This window comes from Pseudorasbora parva, chromosome 23, assembly GCF_024679245.1.
Source record: "Pseudorasbora parva isolate DD20220531a chromosome 23, ASM2467924v1, whole genome shotgun sequence".
In the NCBI taxonomy this organism is placed as follows: Eukaryota; Metazoa; Chordata; class Actinopteri; order Cypriniformes; family Gobionidae; genus Pseudorasbora; species Pseudorasbora parva.
In genome coordinates, this window is record NC_090194.1 from 26166584 (window position 1) to 26189691 (window position 23108).

The 23108-nt window shown below is 37.6% G+C and overlaps 2 protein-coding genes across 2 annotated transcripts; both read right to left on the bottom strand.

Moving 5' to 3' along the window:
• Nucleotides 1-2127: 2127 nt before the first annotated feature.
• slc1a3b (solute carrier family 1 member 3b) lies at nucleotides 2128-17412 on the bottom strand. The gene is made up of 10 exons (XM_067433134.1): nucleotides 17278-17412; nucleotides 16227-16479; nucleotides 15850-15987; nucleotides 9385-9589; nucleotides 9244-9286; nucleotides 7739-8010; nucleotides 5033-5266; nucleotides 4761-4955; nucleotides 4464-4598; nucleotides 2128-3992 (listed from the first exon to the last, which is right to left on the bottom strand). The coding sequence occupies exons 2-10, from the start codon at nucleotides 16405-16407 to the stop codon at nucleotides 3782-3784; spliced, it is 1614 nt and encodes a 537-aa protein (XP_067289235.1). The 5' UTR covers nucleotides 16408-16479; nucleotides 17278-17412; the 3' UTR covers nucleotides 2128-3781.
• Nucleotides 17413-19351: 1939 nt separating this feature from the next.
• LOC137062281 (zona pellucida sperm-binding protein 4-like) lies at nucleotides 19352-21494 on the bottom strand. Its single transcript, XM_067433135.1, has 8 exons — nucleotides 20852-21494; nucleotides 20589-20776; nucleotides 20425-20522; nucleotides 20200-20357; nucleotides 19925-20117; nucleotides 19708-19855; nucleotides 19545-19617; nucleotides 19352-19459 (listed from the first exon to the last, which is right to left on the bottom strand). Exons 1-8 carry the CDS (start codon nucleotides 21456-21458, stop codon nucleotides 19383-19385), a joined length of 1542 nt encoding a protein of 513 aa, XP_067289236.1. The 5' UTR covers nucleotides 21459-21494; the 3' UTR covers nucleotides 19352-19382.
• Nucleotides 21495-23108: the final 1614 nt, after the last annotated feature.

Sequence of the window (23108 nt, forward strand, 5' to 3'; positions counted from 1 at the left end):
CAGCGACCCGCCGACTTCCGCTGCCTGCTCTCCTCCCCTTCCCTCCTTCTCCCACCGTTGCTTCCCATCCTCTCCTCTATCATCATCCACTCTGCTTTCATCTCCCTCCTCTCTTCTTCTCACTGAAATTCAAAAATCTGAGGTGTGTGTTCATTAAACGTGTATACATTTGTATCCCGTGTACAGCACTAATTAAGGCAATTAAGACACTACAGGCAAACCATTGTTTTTTAATGCACGGGTCAAATTTGAAAATGTGGGCTAGTCTTTTTTCAGACTAGTGAAAAGAAACCATCCAATATATAGCCTACATTTAGGTATTTTTTTTATCAAACTCTATTAGGTCTGTGGATTTCAAGTAGCCTACCTTTTCTCAACAACAACAAAAAATGTCCTCATGCAGTGATCAATACATTTTTCCATTCTACTGATTTATATTACATTTTATCTTATTTTATTCTCACTGTTGCCAGTAGCCCCATGTAAAAACATGTAAAAACATCACCTAACTTAATTTTGAACCTGGCTTTATCCAGTGTTCAGATGACTGTATGTGTGCAAATTAGTTTGCATTCATTTTTTGTTTAAACAATGCCCCATTTTCACATTTAAACATACCATTTCAGAAAAACTGATTTAAAATGTAATGTCTGCGATTAATTAACGCACTGGAACTATGGTGACACCAATTAGTTAAAATATATTTACCCTATAACTTTTTAACAGTCAGTTAACTAGTTAAAATCAGAATGGTTTGATTCAGGGGAAAAAAATAAATTTAGATATTGCACAAAGATTTTATATTAATTTGAATATTGTGTTATTGTTCACACTAACACGCATCTGGATATGAGTCCAATATCGCCCCCTCACGGTACTAAACTAATATTTTAGGCACAATACGGGCACAGTTTTTACATTATTTCTCAGTCAGCTATTGTTGGCACATATCTTGAAAACTATATTAAGCATTTCCACCAAGAAAAAAAAGAGATGCAGTTCAATGGCCTTTTGTGACAACATGCCCCAACGACGAGACATATTGCCACAGTATATATGGGACTATGTCTCTATGAAACCTGTGATGAAATAACCGTTACAAGTTTTTGCCTGATTTGAACAGTATAAAAATATGAACAGCAAAACTATAAAAAGGTAATGAACAAAAATATCAAGCCATTGTTATTGTCAGCAATTTTGTAAATTGGCTAATAAATTGTATGCATTTATCATTTGGAATTAGTCTGGAGGACATAATTGTGTGTGTGTGTGTGTGTGTGTGTGTGTGTGTGTGTGTGTGTGTGTGTGTGTGTGTGTGTGTGTGTGTGTGTGTCTGTGTGTCCAGTTGACTAAATTGGCAGAATGCATTATGTTATTGTTATTGTTATTAAAAAGTTCTACTGAAGGAAGCTTTGTGCTATTGTTAAAGGGGTGGTTTACCCAAAAATTAAGATTCTGTCATCATTTACTCACCCTCAAGATATTCTAAGTTTGATTACCAACATTCTTTGAAATATCTTCTGAAACTCATACAGGTTTGAAACAATGGAGGGTGAGTAAATTATGACATAATTTTAACCCAAATGTTTTGGGTGCACTATCCCTTTAAGGAAAAAGAACGCTTGCTTCTGTCATTGAAGTGCAGTTGAGTGTGGCCATAGAGACACTTTCAGTGTTCTTGGCGTCATGACAGAGACAAGCACACTTTTTCCTTAACTATAGCACACGTTACTTAATTAGAGCTTTTTTTAATAACAGTCGGGTGCATAATGCATTCTGCCAATTTAGTCAATTGGACATAGTCGCTTAAAATGCACCTATCAACTACTAATAACTTACTGAAATGGAGCTTTTGTTACCTGAAGTGATTGTCCACTAGATGGCAGCACAAGTCCATTTATAACTATCCACTAGGTTAGACGTTTGTTTCTTGTCTAATGATAGTTTTTCTTTCCTTGATTAGTATCGTTTTTTTTTTACTTTTTATAAATCTATTTGAATATATTAATTATATTCCGCATTCTATTCATTTTTAATTAAAATTCTCCAATATCAAAAGCAGTTTGTTGAAAAAGTTGTCCAGGCCTCAAGGACAGTGTGAACAATATAATAAAACATTAATCAAAATTCCAACACAATGCATCACCACTCCATTTTATTCAAAACTATATTTAACATACAACATGCATAGGCCCTTTTTCTGTAGTTCTAATCATCACACATTTCGCTTTTGAGACAGGAAATATACAGCAACATGAAAAAACTAAGATTAAAAAAAGGCAAATATAAGATCACAGTTTCCAGCTGAGTGCATGTCAGTCCAACCTGTGTCTATAGCATGTTTTCAACAGATTTACAGTTTTCAAAATAACCCAGTTCTGTGTCATTGCAACCACGAGACTACGTTGTCCCTTTTTTACAGTTATTATTCTGTAGCAGCTACATATTATTTCTATGTATCATTAACGTTAGCAAATGGCAATAAAAGGGTCAGTGGCTGCTATAGCAAAATAGAAAACAATTACAAAAAATCTCAAACTCATAAGTATGTTAAGTTAGGATTAGTTGTGCGAGCTGCAGAGAAAAATCAAATAGCTGCTGAAACACTGAGGAGTATCAATGAGTCTTCTCATACATAAAGATGTGTAAAGCAGCTTTCAAAGCTAAACATCATTTTCTCTTGATATTTACAGTAAGACATATTTCATACTCCACTTTTAGATGATCACATTATAAACGGAGCCCAGAAGTTTTAATCTTGGTCTCCTGCCTATGTTGAACACCCAGTGCAGAACTCTTGGCATTAACAAAGTATAATGAATTTATGGCTGTTCATCTGATGAATAATTTACTCTGAGAAAAGCACTGATATTAATTTCGGTCTAGTGTACAAACATGACACGTTTGTCACCAACATGACAATGCCCTCCATATCCTATAGATCCACATTTCAGCTAAAATATTGAAAAGGCAATACAGGAAAATGAATGGTTATTATATATTTTTATAAGCTGCCAAATCAAAATAACAATTGGTATGACCTGGAGAACCAAACCAAAGCACAATAACAAAATTACAGTAAATGGACAAAAGAAGGTTGAAAACAAAATATTCAAAAACAAACAAACACACAAACACACATGACCTAAAAAAAATATTTGGACACTTTTGACACGTAAGCAACACTTCACAAATGTATGAATTTTATTGCATAGCACAATATCAAAATAGTTTTTCAATGTAATCCCAGCTAAAAAAAAATTCTAAGAGCACTTTGCCAACAAACGTTCAAAACATCCAGTTTTTTTTTTAAGGGAACATTCAGAAAACAAGCAGTAACATTTAAAAAAAAAAAAAAGTTAGACGAACTAAAATGTTTCAATTCGAAAACAGTTCCATGATTGATGTATATATAACAGTTTTGTGCTAAAGTTTTGAAAACATTATTAAAGACCTGATAACTCTGAACAAACATGGAAGAACGTTTCTTCATAACTTTACCAGACTGTTAGCCAAAGTTCTGAGAACGTTCCTTTAGCTGGGATTGTTAGTGAATGTATGTCAAGTGCAGTGTCCAAATATTTTGTGTTTTGCTTGAATAGCATGCTTGTACAATATGTCTTTAAAAATAAATGCATTTAATTTGATATTTTCTAATATAATGCAATCCGATTCTTAGATTTTTAAGGGCATCTTAAGTGTTCATATATTTTTGGGGGCCACTGTACATATACAGAAACAAACACAAAAAAATCCTTGGTTGGCAATGAATATGCAGCCTCTACATCTTAGTCTCGCTGTCTGGTGGTTTCTCGTTCTCATAGTCGTTCTCCTGAGGGATCATCTGGTAAGGTTTCTTCACTTCGTTCTCCTCCAGCACAGAGCTCCCCAATTCCACATCACCGCTCTGAAGCTCATCTTTGGACAGGAACTCTATAATTCCAGCTCCGATAGAATCTCCCAGGACATTAGTCGTTGTGCGCAGTCGATCCCTGTAAGAGCAACAGAAAAGTAAGTAAAACAGGAAATGAAGCATCCATTTATTTGTCTGTATATTTCACCCTGAGGCGCTAAAATACCAGCGATACTTGATTAGTTTATTCAAAAAGTTCCCTACTTTCAGCTCAGTTTTCATCCTAGTTTAAAAAGAGTCTCTTTTAGATGTGTAACTTGTGGGAAAGGGGATCTATCTGGAATGATTAATTTGGCCAACCTAATTACGTTTTTATGTTAAAACCAATTGAATTACATGAAATGCATGAAAAAAAAAAATGGAGCAAGTCTCATGGGAACATATCAAAGTGTGTCACCTGGGTTGATAATGGAAAAAAATGAAGGGAGTCCCAAATATGAGGGAAGATAAAGCACCAAATGCATTTATTTTAGCAAAAGATTTTGAAATAGTTCAACTAATATATTTTTTTGCATTGTTATTCCCCACGATTCTTCAAGAGGTCACTCACAGGAACCAATCAACTGCGATGATGAGGGTGATGTCATCGGTTGGGAGTCCGACAGAGGTCAGCACAATCACCATTGTGACCAGACCAGCCTGGGGGATTCCGGCCGCCCCGATACTTGCCGCAGTGGCTGTGATGCTGTATCATTAAAGAGAAAATCAATCATATTTAGAAACGTATATATATATATATATATATATATATATATATATATATATATATATATATATATATATATATATATATATATATATATATATATATATATATATATGTTATTAATATTTTAAAATATCCCACCTAATGGTTATGATCTGCCCAAAGTTCATCTCCATGTTGTTAACCTGGGCGATAAAGATGGCCGCCAGGGCTTCATACAGTGCTGTTCCATCCATGTTGATCGTGGCTCCAACGGGCAGCACGAATCGAGTCACGCGTTTGTCGACTTTGTTGTTCTCCTCCAGGCATTTGAAGGTAACCGGAAGAGTGGCAGAGCTGGGGGATGAAAAACGTAAAAGTGAAACGATAGCACAATATTCCTGATTTCAGAAGCTTGGCGTTGTCGGTCCTACCTGGAAGAGGTGCCGAGAGCCGTGATGAGGGCCTGGAGCAAACCCGTGATGAAGATTAATGGGTTTTTCCGGGTGATGACGAAGTACAAAGTCGGTAGAATGATCATGCCGTGTATCATGAGGCCGATTATCACTGTGATCGTATACATGCCGAGTTGACCGCCCATCTCAGTGATGTCATCCATCTCCACGATTTTTCCAGCAATCAGAAAGAGGATACCAATAGGTGCATACCTGGGAACAGGATATGGTGTTTAAAGACAGTGCACCTTTATATCACTCTAAGTTTCGGATTTGTTATATGTGTTTTATTTTAAACTAAACTACCAAACTATAATGGTGAAAAAAAAACTGATTTAGGGATCAGGGACGGATCTGCATCCAGAAGCATCGCTTATTAATAAGGTTTCCTAAAATGTCAATGAGTTACTCATTCAGATAAAAAGGAGGTCATTAAAAAGGGTCACACAAAATGAGAGCACAGGGCACATTTCTGTCCAGACAAAGAGGAAATGTATCAAATTTTACAGTAAGGTGAAAGTTATTATGAGGCATTTCTGTGATGATTTATGATGAATGTCTTATTGTAAGTTACTTATATGACAAGCCACAAAGTTAATCTCGAGGCTGATTTTTGTTAGGCCTCTGAATAAGCGACACTTTCCAATACATTACTATTCCAATAAACAAATAAGTACCAATAATTTCTAATAAATATTTGTTATGTATTTTAAATTATTATAGTTAATGTGGCTCATGCTCTCCAAGGCCCATTTTGTAAATCAATAATATAGTAAAAACTTTAATACAAATGTGAAATATTATTACAAGTTTTCTACTTTAAAATGTAATTTATTCCTTTAAAAGCAAAACTGAATTTTCAGCATAATTACTTCAGTCTTCAGTGTCACATGATCCTACAGAAATCTAATATGCTGATTTTCTCCCCAAGAAAAATTTCTTATTATGATCAATGTTCAAAACAGTTGTGTTGCTTACTAGTTTTAATATCTTTGATGAATAGAAAGTTCATACAATACAGGATTTATTTCAATATATATACTTTTGATCAATTTGTGTTTTTACTGAATAAACGTATTAAAGAAAAAATAATATCTGATCCTAAATTTTTGAATGGTTATTATAAAACATTTTAATATAATATAATTGTGGCGAGCAGCGGGGCGAGGGACCGCGAGAGCGGGCCGGTGATGAGTGGTAATGAGTGCCAGCTGCACAACACACCGGTCTCGTCTCCCGGCCGAGTGACGGGAGCATAAAAGGAGGAGCAAAGGGAGCAAAAGACGAGAGAGGACCAGGCCTGGATTTTATGTTTTGTTATTTTTACGGTTTATTGTGTGTGTGCGGGCAGTCGTCAGTGAGGGGCTGCCCGCGGTTTACTTTCGTTTTGTTTATTTATTTTCAAATAAAAGGTGGTTGAATGTTTGCTGGTTCCCGCCTCCTTCCTTCCATCAACAAACTTGTTACAGTAATATAATAATATAATATAATATAATATAATATAATATAATATAATATAATATAATATAATATAATATAATATAATATAATATAATATAATATAATATAATATAATTAATATAATATATTTAAAATTTTAGATTAAAGTGGGGGTCTAATGCTATTTAATGCATTCTGACTTATTTACGTTATTTATGTTAAAGAGTTGGATTCTCATGCTAAACATAGACAAAACAAACAGAGTATTTCTGTTCCAAATAATTTTTTTCAAGGTTCATATAAGTTTTGGAAAGCTTTTTTTGAGTATGGCCCTGTATGACATCATAAAGGGCAGAATTCCTTGAATGGGCCCTTCTCACGGACCAGGACCAGACTCCCAACTAGAGCGAGAGCAAGAGTACACCCATTAATGAGCTTCGTTCAAGTTACGGGAGCCGCCGGCAGCGCTGTCGTTTTCTTTTTAGACCACGAAATGAACAATGTCACCAAAGAAAATTTGTTTTTGGTTGTGAAGGAAAGATAACCATGTTCAGCTTCCCAAATAATCCAGCATTAAGGAAACAGTGGATGCAGTTTGTTTTTCCGGAGCAGCAATAGAGTTCTGCAAGTGTGTTTGTTTGTCCCTGGTCATGAGTGGAAACCACGGGCGGTGAGTGAAACTGCATCAAATGTCTGTGTTTTGATGGCAATCGGCACGTAAGTGCATATAATGTAAACAACATAAACATATAGGGAAACAAAAGTAATCCAGGGATAATGCAATGATGTATTGTGTGTTTGTGAGTATGTGTGCTCGTGACTCTTTAGCTCCGCTCACTGCACGCCTCCACAAGTTCGGCTGTTTTCGGAAAAAATTGGTACAACGTATCTGTCTTTTATAAATATAATAAAAGTAAAGACTCTTGGAAATATGAAGGATGCAATACTACTCTATATGTACTCAAGATTAACATGATTGGCAGAAACTGTGTTATGTACCCTTTAAAGAGATAAAAATGTGATAAAAAATTAGCATGGCAGAATTATTATTTAAAACTAATGCTACCAGTTAAGAAACACTTGATAAAATGTCATGCTCCCTCTTGAGGTTTATTGTAAACTCATGTCTCAAATAAGGAATGTATATTGGAAAACCCGCCCTAGGCTACATTAACAGTTTTAAAATTAGTTTACTTTTTAAGCACTGTTTTTTCCCCTCAAAAGTCTGTGTCTGAGATCACTCACCACATAATAATAGCAACAAGTCGCATGATGGCCTCGTTGAGGGAGTCGAAGAAGTCTCTGAGAGCCTGTCCCTGTTCCTTCATATTCCCAATGATCAAGCCGAAGCACATTGAAAACACCACCAGCCCAAGGGCATTCACCCCACTGGTGGAGCCTGGGAGAGGAATCACTTCCTCTTGGGATATCTCCTGGGTGGCGTTAGTTAGGTTGAATATCGAATCGTTCACGAGCATCTTCACCTTAATGATCCTCTTGCCATATTGGGTCTTGAACTACAGGAGGTCAAAAGGAATGAATCCGATTAAAGAATTTCATATGACAAAATCCTGTTCATATTATTTTGATTTCGGGATTTGAATTGTTAGAAATGTCCACAGCCATGTTTGAGTATTTAAAAAAAATTTTTTTGATCTGGTTGTCTACAGGGTGTCCCTGTGGAGTGTGTCCGGACAGACTGTGAGCCACTGTCAGGCTCTTCAGTGTCATTGTCTGGCCATTTCTGTCCCATTGTATCCGACTGCGGCACAGCTCTGCCAAAGCTCTCAGTCGGTCCAAGCACAGCTGAGGGTCGGAATCAAGCCAGACTCTCAAAATGGAAAATGACTATTCATTACATGCTAAATTAACTAGCTTGGGCCAGCAGTAGGAAAAATGAAACACTGTCAGACTTGTAAGCAGTATTGGTAGGATTATAAATTCAAGGCCTCGCAAAAGCAAAAATCCAAGAGTGATAAATTATTACTTTCTGTCCTTTGAGATGTCATCATGCCTCATCAAGTCTAATGATGAATTGATTTCCTGCTGAACAGGGAAACATATTAGAACTTTGCCTCAAACCGTCTCCTGAACATCTTAAACCCCGCAATAGAGTCTATCTATATGAATATGAGAAATATTTAATATTATAATATTTTGCAATACACATTATTGGCAATAAAGTGGTTGATAATTAAGAAAAAACTTCTAATAACCCAATACAAATGTTTAAAATTGTTCGTATCTTTCATTTAACAAGTTATTTTGTCAAGATTTCCAAATTTAGTTACATTAAATGTTCTATTTTTATCTATATAATTTATATATGTATATATATTATTTATAAATATAATTTAGATAAAATATAAAATAGCTTAAAATGTGTTTTTCACGCTAGTAAACTACACTGTGTGACAGTATAATAGCTATGGAGCAAGATTTTTATATTTTATGTTTTTATTTTGATGTTATTATATATTTATTATATATCTCTTTAGAGTTACATTTTAAATAAAATAAAATAATATAATTTTTTAGTGATAAAGGTAATTTTAGGCAAGAAAATTACTATATTTTTAGAAAACTAATTCTATTATAGAAAACTATAATACTATTGATTAAATTCTACTGCTAATTTTATAATCATGCAAATTTCATAATTGTTTATAATCATTATTAATGATAAAACAGAACTGAGGAATTTTAATTGATGATGAAGAAATGAAGGATGAAGAAAAATGCATTCTTACTTGTTGAGTGCAGGCTTGAACCAGATTAGGTGGAAACATGTTTCTGCAAAAAGTAATTTAGCATACGTGTTGAATAAAATAACTGGTTAGAAATCCATATTTTGGAGTAACTGATGAGCTGATGGACATCTGTCCCATTACCTAATGAGGTCCAGGAAGGCATCAGCTGGGCTGACCTTCTCGATCTTCTGCTGTTTGGTGAATTCTTCTCTTGAGCCTTTGCCCGGGTGGATAATCAGAACCATAATGATGCCGATAAACACTGCGATGAAAGTGGTGGTCATATAGTATATGACTGCACGCATGCCCATCTTTCCAGAGGCACGACTGTCCAGTGCTGCCATGCCTAGACAGAATAAATTCAAATTTAGCATTTTCTTATGAAACACAAATCACATGGTACAAAATACATGGTTTCCTGCACAATCCCAGCTAAAAAATTCAGGTCTAGTCCCAAGATTTTAATAAAAATAAATGAAATCAGAAATTTGTACAAACTTTTAATCTAAATTTAGCTGTAAAGTAGTATATATTTTGACTTTTAAAGTCATGGGGTGCTATTTTAACAATCTAAGCACTGGTTAAAGAGCACAGTACAAGTGCACTTAGGGCGTGTCCGAATCCACTTGTGCATGTTTAAAGCTACACTGTGTAACTTTTTTAGTTTACTCTTAGCTAAAAACACTTAGTTCTTTCAAAAATATATGTGCTCATTAATGTATATTTACTTATTACTTATTTCAAGTAATAAAGTATTCTCGTAAGTTTATAATATGCCATTGAAAATACATACGGTTGAGGGGTTTAAATGCTGGTTGCCATGTTGCCCCTCCATCTTGAAAGTACATTAGCCAAAGAGGGACATACCATTAATTCAAGCTTCGCCTTTCGCGTTTTAACACTCGATGGCACCGTGTCGAATGTGAAGAGGGGGATTGCCATGTTAATCTTGGACTAAATCGGCCACCGTAGGAGTTAAAACGAAATCAGAATTGAGAGGAACAGAAACTATTATTCACTGGATGGTCATATACCTTTTCACCGCTAGATGGGGGAAAATATCACACAGTGTAGCTTTAACGACGGGAAATATGGTCAGTGTTCCCAGCACATGGTCTTAAAGTGGGTGTGTTTTGGGCGTAATGTGCAATAAACCAATCAGAGTTTCTTCTCCCTTTCCCTTTAAAAGCCAGTTGCACTTACATGGCTATTTACATGGCGGGCACATGTGCAAGCTGAAAAACTGAACACTTAAAGGGTTACTTCAGCGATTAGCATATAGCTTTGTATCAGTAGAAACCCTGGAGTATATTCAAATGATCGTGCTCCCCCCTCTTATATCCCCCTGAGACGAGAGATTTATGCATTTTATTTCTGGAAAAATTCCTCTCGTGACGCAAATTGACGATATTTGCGTCACGAGAGGAATGATTGCCCAGAGGCTAAAGACTACAGCCAGCAGAGGGAGCCATTTCCGCATGTTTTCAACTCGTGCATGGGGAATGGAGATCACACTTACAGCACAGCTCAGCTACAGGCATTAATTTAAACGGATGCTGAGCAATGTAAGTGTTTTAACTTCTCAAATTAATTTCTATGAAAGTTAAGCTTCCAAAGGCATGAACTGAAAACGCGTTATGCCGCGAATGTGGTCGCGATTACCTCAGCTCTCATCACGAGAGCTCATCAACTCATTTATGACGTTAAATGTAATCTGAGTCTGCTGTGAAACTCACGCGGCAACTCGATCGTTATATTGAACACACACGTTCAGTATTTAATTGTAGGAACTCAGTCTCTGTAATCCAGTAGCGGTGGCTTTGTGAATGGCCTCACAGGGCAGCGAGGCATTCTGGGAATTGTAGTCTTTCATCCCCATGAGACAAAAATACATTTTCTGTCTTTTCTCAGTCTAGAAAGCACCAAATTAAAAAATAATTTCACATTTCTACTACATTAATGACCCAGTTTAAATACAGATTCATCTTCCCAGCGCTGAAGTACCCCTTTAATATTTAAAAATGTTTGTGTGCTGCTCTGCATCTCTCTATGTTTAATAAGCATAGTGTATGCATGTTGTGGACCCACATATTTCAGTTGCCTCAAATTAGCAACATGCCAACAATGTGCCTGAACACACCTTGTTTTCAGACCAGCACAGTTTTCAGATGGGTGCACAAATGGGAACAAATGCATTTGCTATTTAAACAACGTAACACTGGACGTGAAAATGATAACTATATTGGGCTGAAACTAGTAAAAAAACACTTGAGTCGCGCCTGGTGCCGCATTGTGCCGGTATATGATAGGGCCCTAAGGAATCATTGAAATCTTTGTAGTCAGTTTGCTTAGACAAAACGACTAGAGACAAAATAAAATGAAGGTTAAAATTTTGAACGAATAAGTGTCCTTTCTGCAGTCCTTGATCCCCAGACCAGGAAGAGAAAGCAATTTAGCCCTCTCATCCTCCTGGGGGCCCAAACTCCAGAATCTTTTAAACTCCAGGGCCTTTTAAGTTTAGCCTCTCAGTTCACAATTTCCCCTTTTCACACTCTGTCTCTCTCGACCATACTTCTCTCACTCTTAAATGGCATTCGCTCATCTCTCTCTCTCTCGGACAGGCCTGGGAAATTTCTCCACCTGCCCGTGTTTCAACAATCATGCTCCCCTCTCTATGTCTCCAGGGCAACAGCAAACAGTCTCCACATGCACTTGTATCAAACTAAAGAAATGACTCATGTTGTGCAGTTACAAAGAAGCGAATAAATAAAACGGCACCCTCCTATACACAGATGTGGCACAATAACCAACTAAAAAAATACACAACAAATAATTTAATTTAAATAAAAAATTAAAATTAAATAATAATATTATTCATAATAATGAGGTGACTTAATAATAGAATTATAACAATTATTATTGTTATTATTATTATTATTATTAATAGTAGTATTCAAACATTTTATAATTATTTTTTCAAATAAATGATCAAATTATTATATTTATTAAATATGTTATTATTATTTAAATTAAAGTACATCTATTATATACATTATTATTATTATTAAAGGGGTAAAGAATTGAGAAATCAACTTTCCCTTGCGCTTTTGATATATAAAAGGTAATGCTAATATATGCCATTCTTTTGCCATAGCGCTACGAAACACACACCGTTAACAAAACGTATAATTCAGTAGCCCCGCCCACCGACTCATGGAGCTGTTCGGTCGATCATGTTGCCAGCAGCAATAAACACGTGGAAGAAAATAGCAAGGTATTGTGGAAGAACTCAGTCGTTGCATAAGCTTCCTTCGACACATAATATTAGGAATGTGTGATACTTCATTTATTTTTAATGAAGTTCCAGCTCACGTGGGGAAGAAGGTTTGTGTGTTCGGTTCATTTCACTGCGGAATCGTTTGTAAACAAGTCTCAAGTGCTGGATTTGCAGACACAATGTTGATTTCTCAACCAGGGGGCCACAAGAAACTTCCAAGAGGGCCTTGAGATGACACAACAAGAAATAGAATAGGCCAAAACAACTAAAAATATAGATATTAGATATAATATAAATATATAGGTGGGTGGGTGGGTGGGTGGATGGATGGATGGATGGATGGATGGATGGATGGATGGATGGATGGATGGATGGATGGATGGATGGATGGATGGATGGATGGATGGATGGATGGATAGATAGATAGATAGATAGATAGATAGATAGATAGATAGATAGATAGATAGATAGATAGATAGATAGATAGATAGATAGATAGATAGATAGATAGATAGATAGATAGATAGATAGATAGATAGATTGATTGATTGATTGATTGATTGATTGATTGATTGATTGATTGATTGATTGATTGATTGATTGATTGATTGATTGATTGATTGATTGATTGATTGATTGATTGTGAAGCAGCAGCGGTGGGTGGGGCAACCTCTGCCACAATCTCTGCCACTTTTAATAGAAGCACAAAGAGGTCAACTCTGTCTAAACCAGAAAACAGAGTCCAGCATAATGCCATGCCACAGCTGTAACACCTCTTCCCATTCCTAAAAGATTTTGATTTTTAGTTTTATAAGAGATATGTTATTACAATAACTATTGTTGTTCTATAATAAGCTTTACTCCGGTTTCACAGACAAGGCTTAAGTCTATCCCATACTAAAGTGCATGTTCGAACTGTTTTAACTTGCACTAACAATCTTAAAATATATCATTGCCATTGTTTTGTCTCCAGATGCACGCCACTGATTTTTTTCTAAGGCACATTTATTAAAAGCTACTTGCATATCCTAATTGAACTAAGGCCTAATCTTGGCTTAATCTGAGCCCTTTTTGTGAAACCGGGCCTTTACGTTTTTTTCTGTCACTAATTCTCTTACATATACAGTCACTTGAATTCCATGGCCCTTTAATTACTGAGCTGCTTTTTTCCTGCGTTGGCATTAATTGGACACTAATTTCCTTCCTTTCCATGCCTCTTTTCATCCCTTTTCTCTTTCACATCCTATAGAATTACTTCAAAAGTCCAGCCACTCCCACAATTCCGAATATACATAGTTCTCACATTCTCATTCTATTAATGTCCTTGCTTTACTATATTCTCGCTTCACTGATTTGCCCTTTTCTTTTACCAGGTCTGACAATAAAATCACAGGGCCTGGGGTAAGATTTTTATGGGTGGGTCCCATTAAGCTCAAACCAAATGAGAAGCTACTGTGGATCTTACTTAGGGCCACCCCATTTTTACTTGTATACTGAACTTAAACTTAGAGATAGTTCACCCAAAAATGAAAATTACCCACCCTCAAGTCATCCTAGGTGTATATGACATTCTTCTTTCAGACTAAAACAATTTTTGAACAATATTCAAAAATGTTCTAGCAAATCCAACTTTAAAATGTATGGAAGCCTGTTACCGGCACTAAATAAAAAAATCAAGTGAAATAAAAAAAATAATAAGGGTAAATGAGACTTTATCTCAGAATTCTGACTTTTTTCCACAATTGCACGATATAAAGTCACAATTGTAAAAAAATCTCACAATTGCGAGTTATTAAGACAGAATTCTGAGATAAACTCGCAATTGCGTGATATAAAGTCACAATTCTGACTAAAAAAAGTCTAAATTTGTGACTTTATATCACCCAATTGCAAGTTTATATCTAGAATTCTGACTTTATAACTCGCAATTGTGAGAAAAAAAAGTCAGAATTCAAAGAGAAAAAAAAAATATTTTCATTTTTTTATTTGGTGTTGGAAACAGGCTTCAAAATAATAATGGCAGTGAATAGCAGCCCAAAATTACGAAGAAAGTGTAAAGCCTCACACAGTTCAAAACGCTTCTGACATAATCGTTGTCAGTTAGACTTTTTTTAACTTCCGTTGAATACGGAAGGCGGTCTGGCAGAAGCTAGATATTTGACTTAATATGTTAAATATGGATATTTTTCTTACACAAATGCATTGCTTCGCTTCAGAAGGCCTTTATTAACCCCCATGAAGCCGTATGCAGGGTCATAACCACCATAGACATTGAGGGGGATAAGGGGATTAGTCTCCCCCAATAGTTAGAAATGGCCAAACTGCCAGACCTGAGGCAGACCAGACTAGACCAGGCACACCTTTTTATCATCCCAACGTAACATTTTTATTGTCTCATTCATATGGTTGTTGTTGGGATGATAAAAAGGTTTTAAAAGTAAAATTTTAGTCTGGTCTACCTCAGGTCTAACCAATCAATGTCAAAATGATTGAGATGGCCAATAAAATCAAAGTGAGTGGGGTTTGCGTTCACTTTTGGCTTGTGCACACAGCCTTCCCAGACAGACGAGCATGTCAATCTATCGCTTAATGCGGTTATTGCGGAGAGAGACTCAATTCTTTCCTGTAAAATCACAGAACAAAATGCACACATACTCCTGCTCTTAATATACAATCATTCATGAACATCTTTGATTTTAATGAAAAACTATATGAGGGCGGATTAGAACCCAAAACCTTTGACATGGTTTACAAAAATTCTACCACCAGACCACTAGATTTTAAATGTCAACAGCAGATCTACGTATTTTTTTTACTAACGGGAAGAATCTTGAGACTAATAATATATTTGACACAAATTAATGCAAATTTTGTTTGCAAATAGTCCCAAAACGATTATTTCGCAACTGGAATTAGACCTAGAATTGTATTTACTGTTGTGTTTCTTTATACTTTATTAAAAAATGTTTTAATTGGTCCCCCCCGATGTTCAAGACACAGTTACAGCCTTGGCTCTATGGATTACTTTTATAATAGATGGAAGCACTTTTTGGGCTGTCATTCACTGCCATTATAAAGCTTGGATTAGCCAGGACATATTTTAATATATTTATATAATGTCATATAACCTACACCGAGAATGGCTTGAGTTGAGGCTGAGTAAATCATGGGGTAATTTTCATTTTTGGGTGAACTATCCCTACAAGTTTCCTGCTTTTGTATAAAGCATTTTAATTTTATATTGTTGCATCAAAACTGATTTAAAACCTAAGGTCGAACAGTTGCATATCTGGCAGGAAAAAAAAATTAAAGCAATAAAAAAATCATACCTGTAATCAAACTTGAGATTAGAAGGGGAAGCACTAGCATCTGCAGCATACGCATCAATAGTTCACCAGGAAAGGAGAAATACTTCACTTCCCTGTATGACATCTTATATGGCCTCAGAGCAAATCCCAACGCAATACCTGAATATAGAATATAAAAACACTTCAGATGCACAGATCTGTCAAAAAAAAGCGTATCAGTTATTCACCCATTGTCAAAAGTATTCTAAACTTTACATCAAACTGGTGGCATGGTGGTTAAAGATCTGAAGTGGTTGTAGATGTGTGTCCTTGTGCAAGAAACTATACGTTTAGCTTAGATGGTTAACAAACGTTCATATTCTGAATGAATGTAATTTCGATAAACCAGGTGCACTGACCAAAGACCACGGCTCCAACGGTGAACAGCACAAAAGCATTTCTTCTCAGAAAGCTCTTCACGTCATCTTTACTGATGTCTTCGACTTTCTTCCTTGCCTTTAGGGAACGCAGTTGCATTCTCTCACGGAACTGCTGCACGCGACTGCGCGGCCGTGGCTTCTCCCCAGTGGTTTTGGTCATGCTGGCGGTGTCCCTCTACACACTGAGATCAAGCTGGCTGGGCTGAACCGGTGACCCAAAAGAGACCCTACACTAAAAAGAAGAGAGAATGAGATCAACTCTAGCACACCCGCTGTTCTAAATCACAAATCTTCAAGTTAAAATGGGAAAGAATATATTTAAATATATGATATGCAACCAAATGATAATAAAATTAAAGCATTCCATATCAATACAAGTACTTAAAGTAAATAAATAAGCATACATATATATTTATTATGCATTATGAATGCAATTAAATACAAATGCTATATATATATATATATATATATATATATATATATATATATATATATATATATATATATATATATTAAATTGCAAATATAATACACTGTAAAAAAAAAGATGAAGGTCTCCAATTGAACATTTTCAGGTGACTGGTCACATCTAAATTTTTCAGTTAGCCGAATGGAAATTCTGTGAATTAAATTGCATGAATTCACAGATTTCAATTCGGCCAACTGAAAAATTTAAATATGATTAGTCACTCGAAAAATTTCAATTGGCTTTTTGTTTTTTACAGTGTAGTGCATTTTATATACATTTCATTTGTACATTGTGTTTTATATATGCAATACTACATTTCAAGTAAAAGGAAGTTGTTTTATCTTAGAAATGAAGATCATTTCGATAATTCGATATTAGTTACCGGTATCTTATAGCTTGCAGCTGATCATCAATTCATGGTGAACCGCATGAATATCTCTTTGCATTTAAATGACAGAATATATATGTCAATTTGTCTAATTATTTTCCAGGCAAATGCTGCTCAGGCCAAAAAATCCTCCATATCTACAAGTAGCTGAGAGGAGAAGAAGAGCTGCTTACCTGCTTCCAGTGAGCTCTTGTGCTGAGAGATGCCCTGAGTGAGCCAGTCTGTGCTGGGAATTTAATAACCTTCCACCAGTAAGAAGCTCCTGATACTCAGGATCTCAAAGGGGGAGGAGCCTGCTACTCCAAAAAGGAGATGCTCAAGACACTTTGTGGTGGTGGTGGGGGGGGGGGGGGCAGTGGTGGTACATGATGGAATGGCAGGAGGGGTCGTTGCTTGTTTCACATGAAACATACGGAATACGGAGAGCAAAAAATCTAATCAGCATCACTCCAATGCTAATTTGAAACAAATGCTGTCTGCTTTCCAGGCTTACCTTGAAAAGACACATGAGGTGAATCTAAGTTCTGTTTCTGAGACATTCAACTCTAAGCAATCAAAACTCGCATTGTGTTGCACTTTTCATCCTGAGAGACGATTTCAATAGCTGTTAGAAGTGGAAGAATAAACACCGCCCACCGCAGCCCTTGACTCTCGGCAGGTCATTGAGCTATTCAGATGACACTCGTGATGGGACTTCCTGCGGGTGAGAGTTGTTTCACACACTCACCTCTCCCACAGGCTGGACAAACAGAACTTCCCGCATTCATGTGTGTTGTGTGAACGGTCCTCATCCTGTGGGCTGACGTCATTTTATACATTAAATATTATACATGTTTCATTCAGTTAATGCATCCTTTGAACGCAGCTATCAAAAAAAATTATTTTGTTGATTTTTTTTTATTTTTTAGCTTTCATAGTGTTTGCAATGTTGAGTATTTTAGCAGATCTGGAATGTTGTATTTACCAATCAGCATCCAGGGGTGCAACTATCCGTTTTATAATGGCACTTTTATTTCACCGCTCAATGATCCAGAGGCAAATTACGGTTTTACATGTTTCTTCACAGATGATACAGTCCATCCATGCCTGAGTTCAGAGGAGTGCATGTGAATGATGTTATGATGTAGGTCTCTGTCTTTCTCAGAATGAGTTCATCCTCTTCACTGGGCTCTCGGAATGTCTCTGCTTTTGTCTGGCCTATGTGAGAGTAATCATAAACAGTGCTCGCCTTGAATGTGTAATTTGGAGCAAACACTTCCAGACTAGTAACCCCCCTCTTCCTCATCACCCTCTCGTTCTCTCTCTCTTCCCAGCAGACAAAAGAGATGAAGCACAAAAGAAGCTTTCAGTCTTTCTGCTTACAGTTCTGAGGGAGAGTATTTGAAGACTCGTAGTTTCTGGGTAAGGAGGGCAGTTGGGTGAGTGCACTGGGTTCTTAGAACTTGTTGAGTCTGAGTTTGGATGGAGTAAAATAGAGCCACGGCATCTTAAATTATCAGTTTTACAGTCCATATGAAACATCTTAACTTGCTCAAAACATCTGATAGCACTTGTTTCATGCACATTTCCTCTTGACCAGCAGCCATATCACTCAATAGCCCAGTACTGGTTTCCCACTGAAGCTAAGCAAGGTTGAGCCTGGTCAGTACCTGGATGGGAGACCTCCGGGGAAAACTAGGTGGCTGCTGGAAGAGGTAATAGTAATGCCAGCAGAGGGCGCTCACCCTGTGGTCTGTATGGGTCCTAACACCCCAATATAGTGATGGGTATGCTATACTGTAAGAAGCACCATCCTTTAGATGAGACCTTAAACCGAGGTCCTGACTCTCTGTGGTCATAAAAATCCCAGGACTTCCTGTAGAAATAGAGTAGGGTATAACCCCGGCTTCCTGGCCAAATTTGCCCATTGGCCTCTGTCCACCATGGCCTCCTAATCATCCCCATATTTTTTGGCTTCATCACCTGTCCACCAATAAGCTGGTGTGTGGTGAGCATTCTGGTGCAATATGGCTGCCGTTGCATGATCCAGGTGGATGCTGCACATTGGTGGTGGTTGAGGCGATTCCCCTTATCCGTGGACAGGGGAGGTTTAGATGGACAGACCCTTGACTATTATGACAGGATGAGACTACACATGTACTTAAGACATTCTAAGTCAACCCATTTCATATAAAGTCTGGTTTAGATTAGTGACCCAATAAAGCAAACCCAACGGCATCAGAAAGCAAGACCAAAGAGACACTGCTGTTGAGTTTCATGTTTATTAAGACCATTAAAGTCACATGACCATGGTAACTTCTCCACTAGACACCACAGTTTGTCCAACGGAGACTGTCTTGACATCAGCATCTCTTCCTGGAAAAGAAATGGCAGAATTGTGAGGGGCATTTAAAAACCAAATTCTCATGGTTCCTGAAGTCAGTTTACAGCAAGCACTCACTTTTCCTAGCGCAGCTTTGCTCACAGGAGCCAGAAGAGGGGTGGCACACCGCTGTACTACAGTGGATGAAGATCTAGCAGAGAGGGAAAAGGGTCAAGCCACTATAAAAAACAAAAAAAACAAAGACTAATATCAAGGGTTCAGGCAAGGCTGTGGAGCTTACGGTTTCCTGCAGAGGAGCAAGTGATGCTGGATCCACAAATGTGAACATCTTCACAACAAAGCGCTTGTAGTGGGTTGGGAACTGAAGACCAGAAAATCCAGCCACCGGAACCAGTGTGGTCAGGTAACGGTCATCCCGGTAAGGGCATCTGAAAGGCAAAGGGGCAGTCAGAAAGGCCTTACAGCACACTAGATGGATGAAGACCAGCCTTACTCACCCATCTACCAGAAGGTCCCACTGGGGTAGACTGAGTGGGCTGGGGGTTGATGTTGCCCAGCAACGTCCCAGCATCAGGACAATGTTGGGGTCAGTCCTCTCCAACACGCGCACCTCAACAAACACAGGCTCCCGCAGGACTTTTGTGATCGGATAATCAGCATCACTGTAGTAGGACGTGTACGCCTCATCCCCTGAGGAAGAACACAGCGTTTAAACAGAAACTGCTGCAACCTGGAGTTGTAGAAAATCATCCATACTTGGACAGACACTTGCCTTCTGCACAGCCTTTGGTGACACATTGACCATTTGCCAGTCTAAGCTCCACCCTGAGGGGTCCAGAAGCAGCTACTGGTGGAGGTGCAGGAACAGTGTTGACCTCCACAACCAGAGCTTCCACAGAAGTACCAGAGTACCTACACTGGAAGAGAAGCCTGGACAACAAACAGAGAGCTTGTAGCATTTGTAAAGGATTAACATGCTAGACAATAAGTCACCTACTCAAAATGGCTGTCCCTTGTTATGGAACCAAGTGGTCCGACACCCACTTCATACGAGGAGGTCATTCTGTTTTCATACACCACATATCCACTGTCCTCCTGCAAATAGTAACTGTTGGCATCCAGTCCATTCTAAGCAGAAGAGAAGCACAAGCAGCTACTCACCATCATGCTCGTGCCACATGCAGTGACAGGGAACTGGTATATAGCAAAGGAAGGTGTGGATCCCACAGGACTGCAAGGTGGGTCATTTCCACCCAGGAGACGGACTGAATCCAGGCTCAAGCGAGGCAGAGTGACATCTCTAGCTACCACTACCACAAACTGACCATCTCTTATACACTGGACAGTCACTGGAACAAAGAGAGCAGGTTATTGCTGAAGAGAAGCTTAACATGAACCCCTTTAAATTGACTCAACACTCTTACCTGCCTTCCCATAGTAACACTGCTGTCCGTTAAAGCAGCAGTTGAGCGCTCCACAGTCAGCACCACTGATACCATCTGGGCCACATTGGATCTGCTCATAATCAGCTACAACGCATTTGTCAAGGGGCTCTGCCTGCACCACTGGCTGCTTAGACTGAACCTGCTGTTGAATCGGTTGACTAGCTTGTTGTTGAACCCACTGAGAAGACGGTTGACTAGCTTGTTTCTGAACCTGCTGATTAGCTTGTTTCTGAACCCACTGAGAAGACTGTTGACTAGCTTGTTTCTGAACCTGCTGATTAGCTTGTGTCTGAACCCACTGAGAAGACTGTTGACTAGCTTGTTTCTGAACCTGCTGATTAGCTTGTGTCTGAACCCGCTGAGGAGACTGCTGACTAGCTTGTTTCGGAACCTGCTGATTAGCTTGTTGTTGAACCCACTGAGGAAACTGTTGACCAACTTGCTTCTGAAGCCGCTGGTCAGTTTGCTGTAACATCAGAGCTTGAGGATTCTGGGGCAGATTACTCCACTGTGGAACAGCATGACAGAAAGCACAAAACCATACACAAAGTGCCAGAGATTGCACTGCACACCAACTTCCTGCCATTGTTCAACAGCTAGTCACACTGTTGAGATGCTGCCCTTTGGTCTTTTTGTATTCCACATATTTTGGCTAATTAACCATAATCCCTTCCCTATTCATTAACAATCACGATTCTCCAGACTTGCCCAAATGGGAGCTTATGCTACCAGAAGATTCTCATTGGTTCTCAAATATATACACGTGTGATATTTCTTGATTCCAATTGGCCAGATTTGTCATATTGAAGACAAGTAAAAAGGTTCATGCACAGGTTTGCTACTAGAGCTTGCTCAAAATACTTTGAGTAGATGTTTGGTGCATTCTGCTTTGCTTGTAGACATGTTGAAATATTAACTAGCATTATATACCTATTTTAAAACAGAGAAATCTAAATATCTAAAGAGCAAGTAAAATCAAATATTTCTGATATAATATTATCATTAAATTATGTGAGGTAATACAGGCCAAATACTCAGAAAAAAATGGCAGAAATAGACTTCATACAATCAGACACCTAAAAGTTATTTGTAAAGCAATTTAAGAGTATGTGAGATAAAATAAAGTTAATGTCTTTTTGTTTTACTCCTGGGCACTGCAAATTTCCTCCGCTGCTGTCCCACATATACAAATTGCGCAATATTAATATATTTTCAATCATATATGTCCTACATGGTAAAAAAAAAAAAAAAAAAAAAAAAATGCTGGATGCTAAATATTGTATGTGTTAAAATATAGCCATACAAGGTCAATGCATGCATTGCAGTAGCTATATTAAAAAAGGCTTTAGTTTCCTTTATTCCTTTATATTTCCTTTAAACAGACAGAAATTGTTGCTCATATGTGTTGGCCTGCGACTGCGTAATGAAATGTTTCAATGGAAGTTAAGGCTCTTCATGGAACCGTCAATGCCAGTAAAGTGTGTAAGTGTGTCTGGAGTTCAATAAAGTATAAGGCCTAAATCAGCTTTGATCCTGTTGTATCTGCTTATATTCTTTAGGAAAACTAGAACACATAAATAACATATTCATATTCGGCAAATGCTTTTATTTAAAGCGAATAACAAGGTAGGCCTAAATATTTTTTAGTATCCATTCCCTGGGAAACAAACACAAAGACCTTGGTGTTGTTAGAGAGCTACAAGAAATTAGACAACTATTGAGAGTAACATCAGAGAGCAAGAAAGTGAATGTGGTTGAATATTCCTCTGAAAGACTCTATAGATGTGAGACAGTTCAATTACTGTCCAGGAGACACTGTAATGGTCTCCTGGACTTCTGGGGTTTCTTTTTAAATACATATTAAGAAACACCATTTTATTCATCATTAGATGTTTGATATAATCTATACCAGACTCAAGATAAAAGGGTCAGGATGATAGAAGGAAGGGTTTTTCCAGTGCTTAGCTGGCCCTGAGATCAGGGACTTTTAGAGACCCACTGCGATGAGCAAACTCAGTGAGTCTGTCGGCATCAATGGCTTATCACCCAGCAACCATTCAAGCCATTAGCAGAGATTCTGCTCATTCACCACACATTCAGCAGGTCCGCAGGGATGCCGCTTTGTGCAAAAAGGCTCTTTGGCCTCAAAAAACAAAACATCATCTAGAAAAAACACGAGACAGTAAAAATGGAAGCAGGAAGAGAATAATCCATATGTGTCACTGTGTCTTTATTT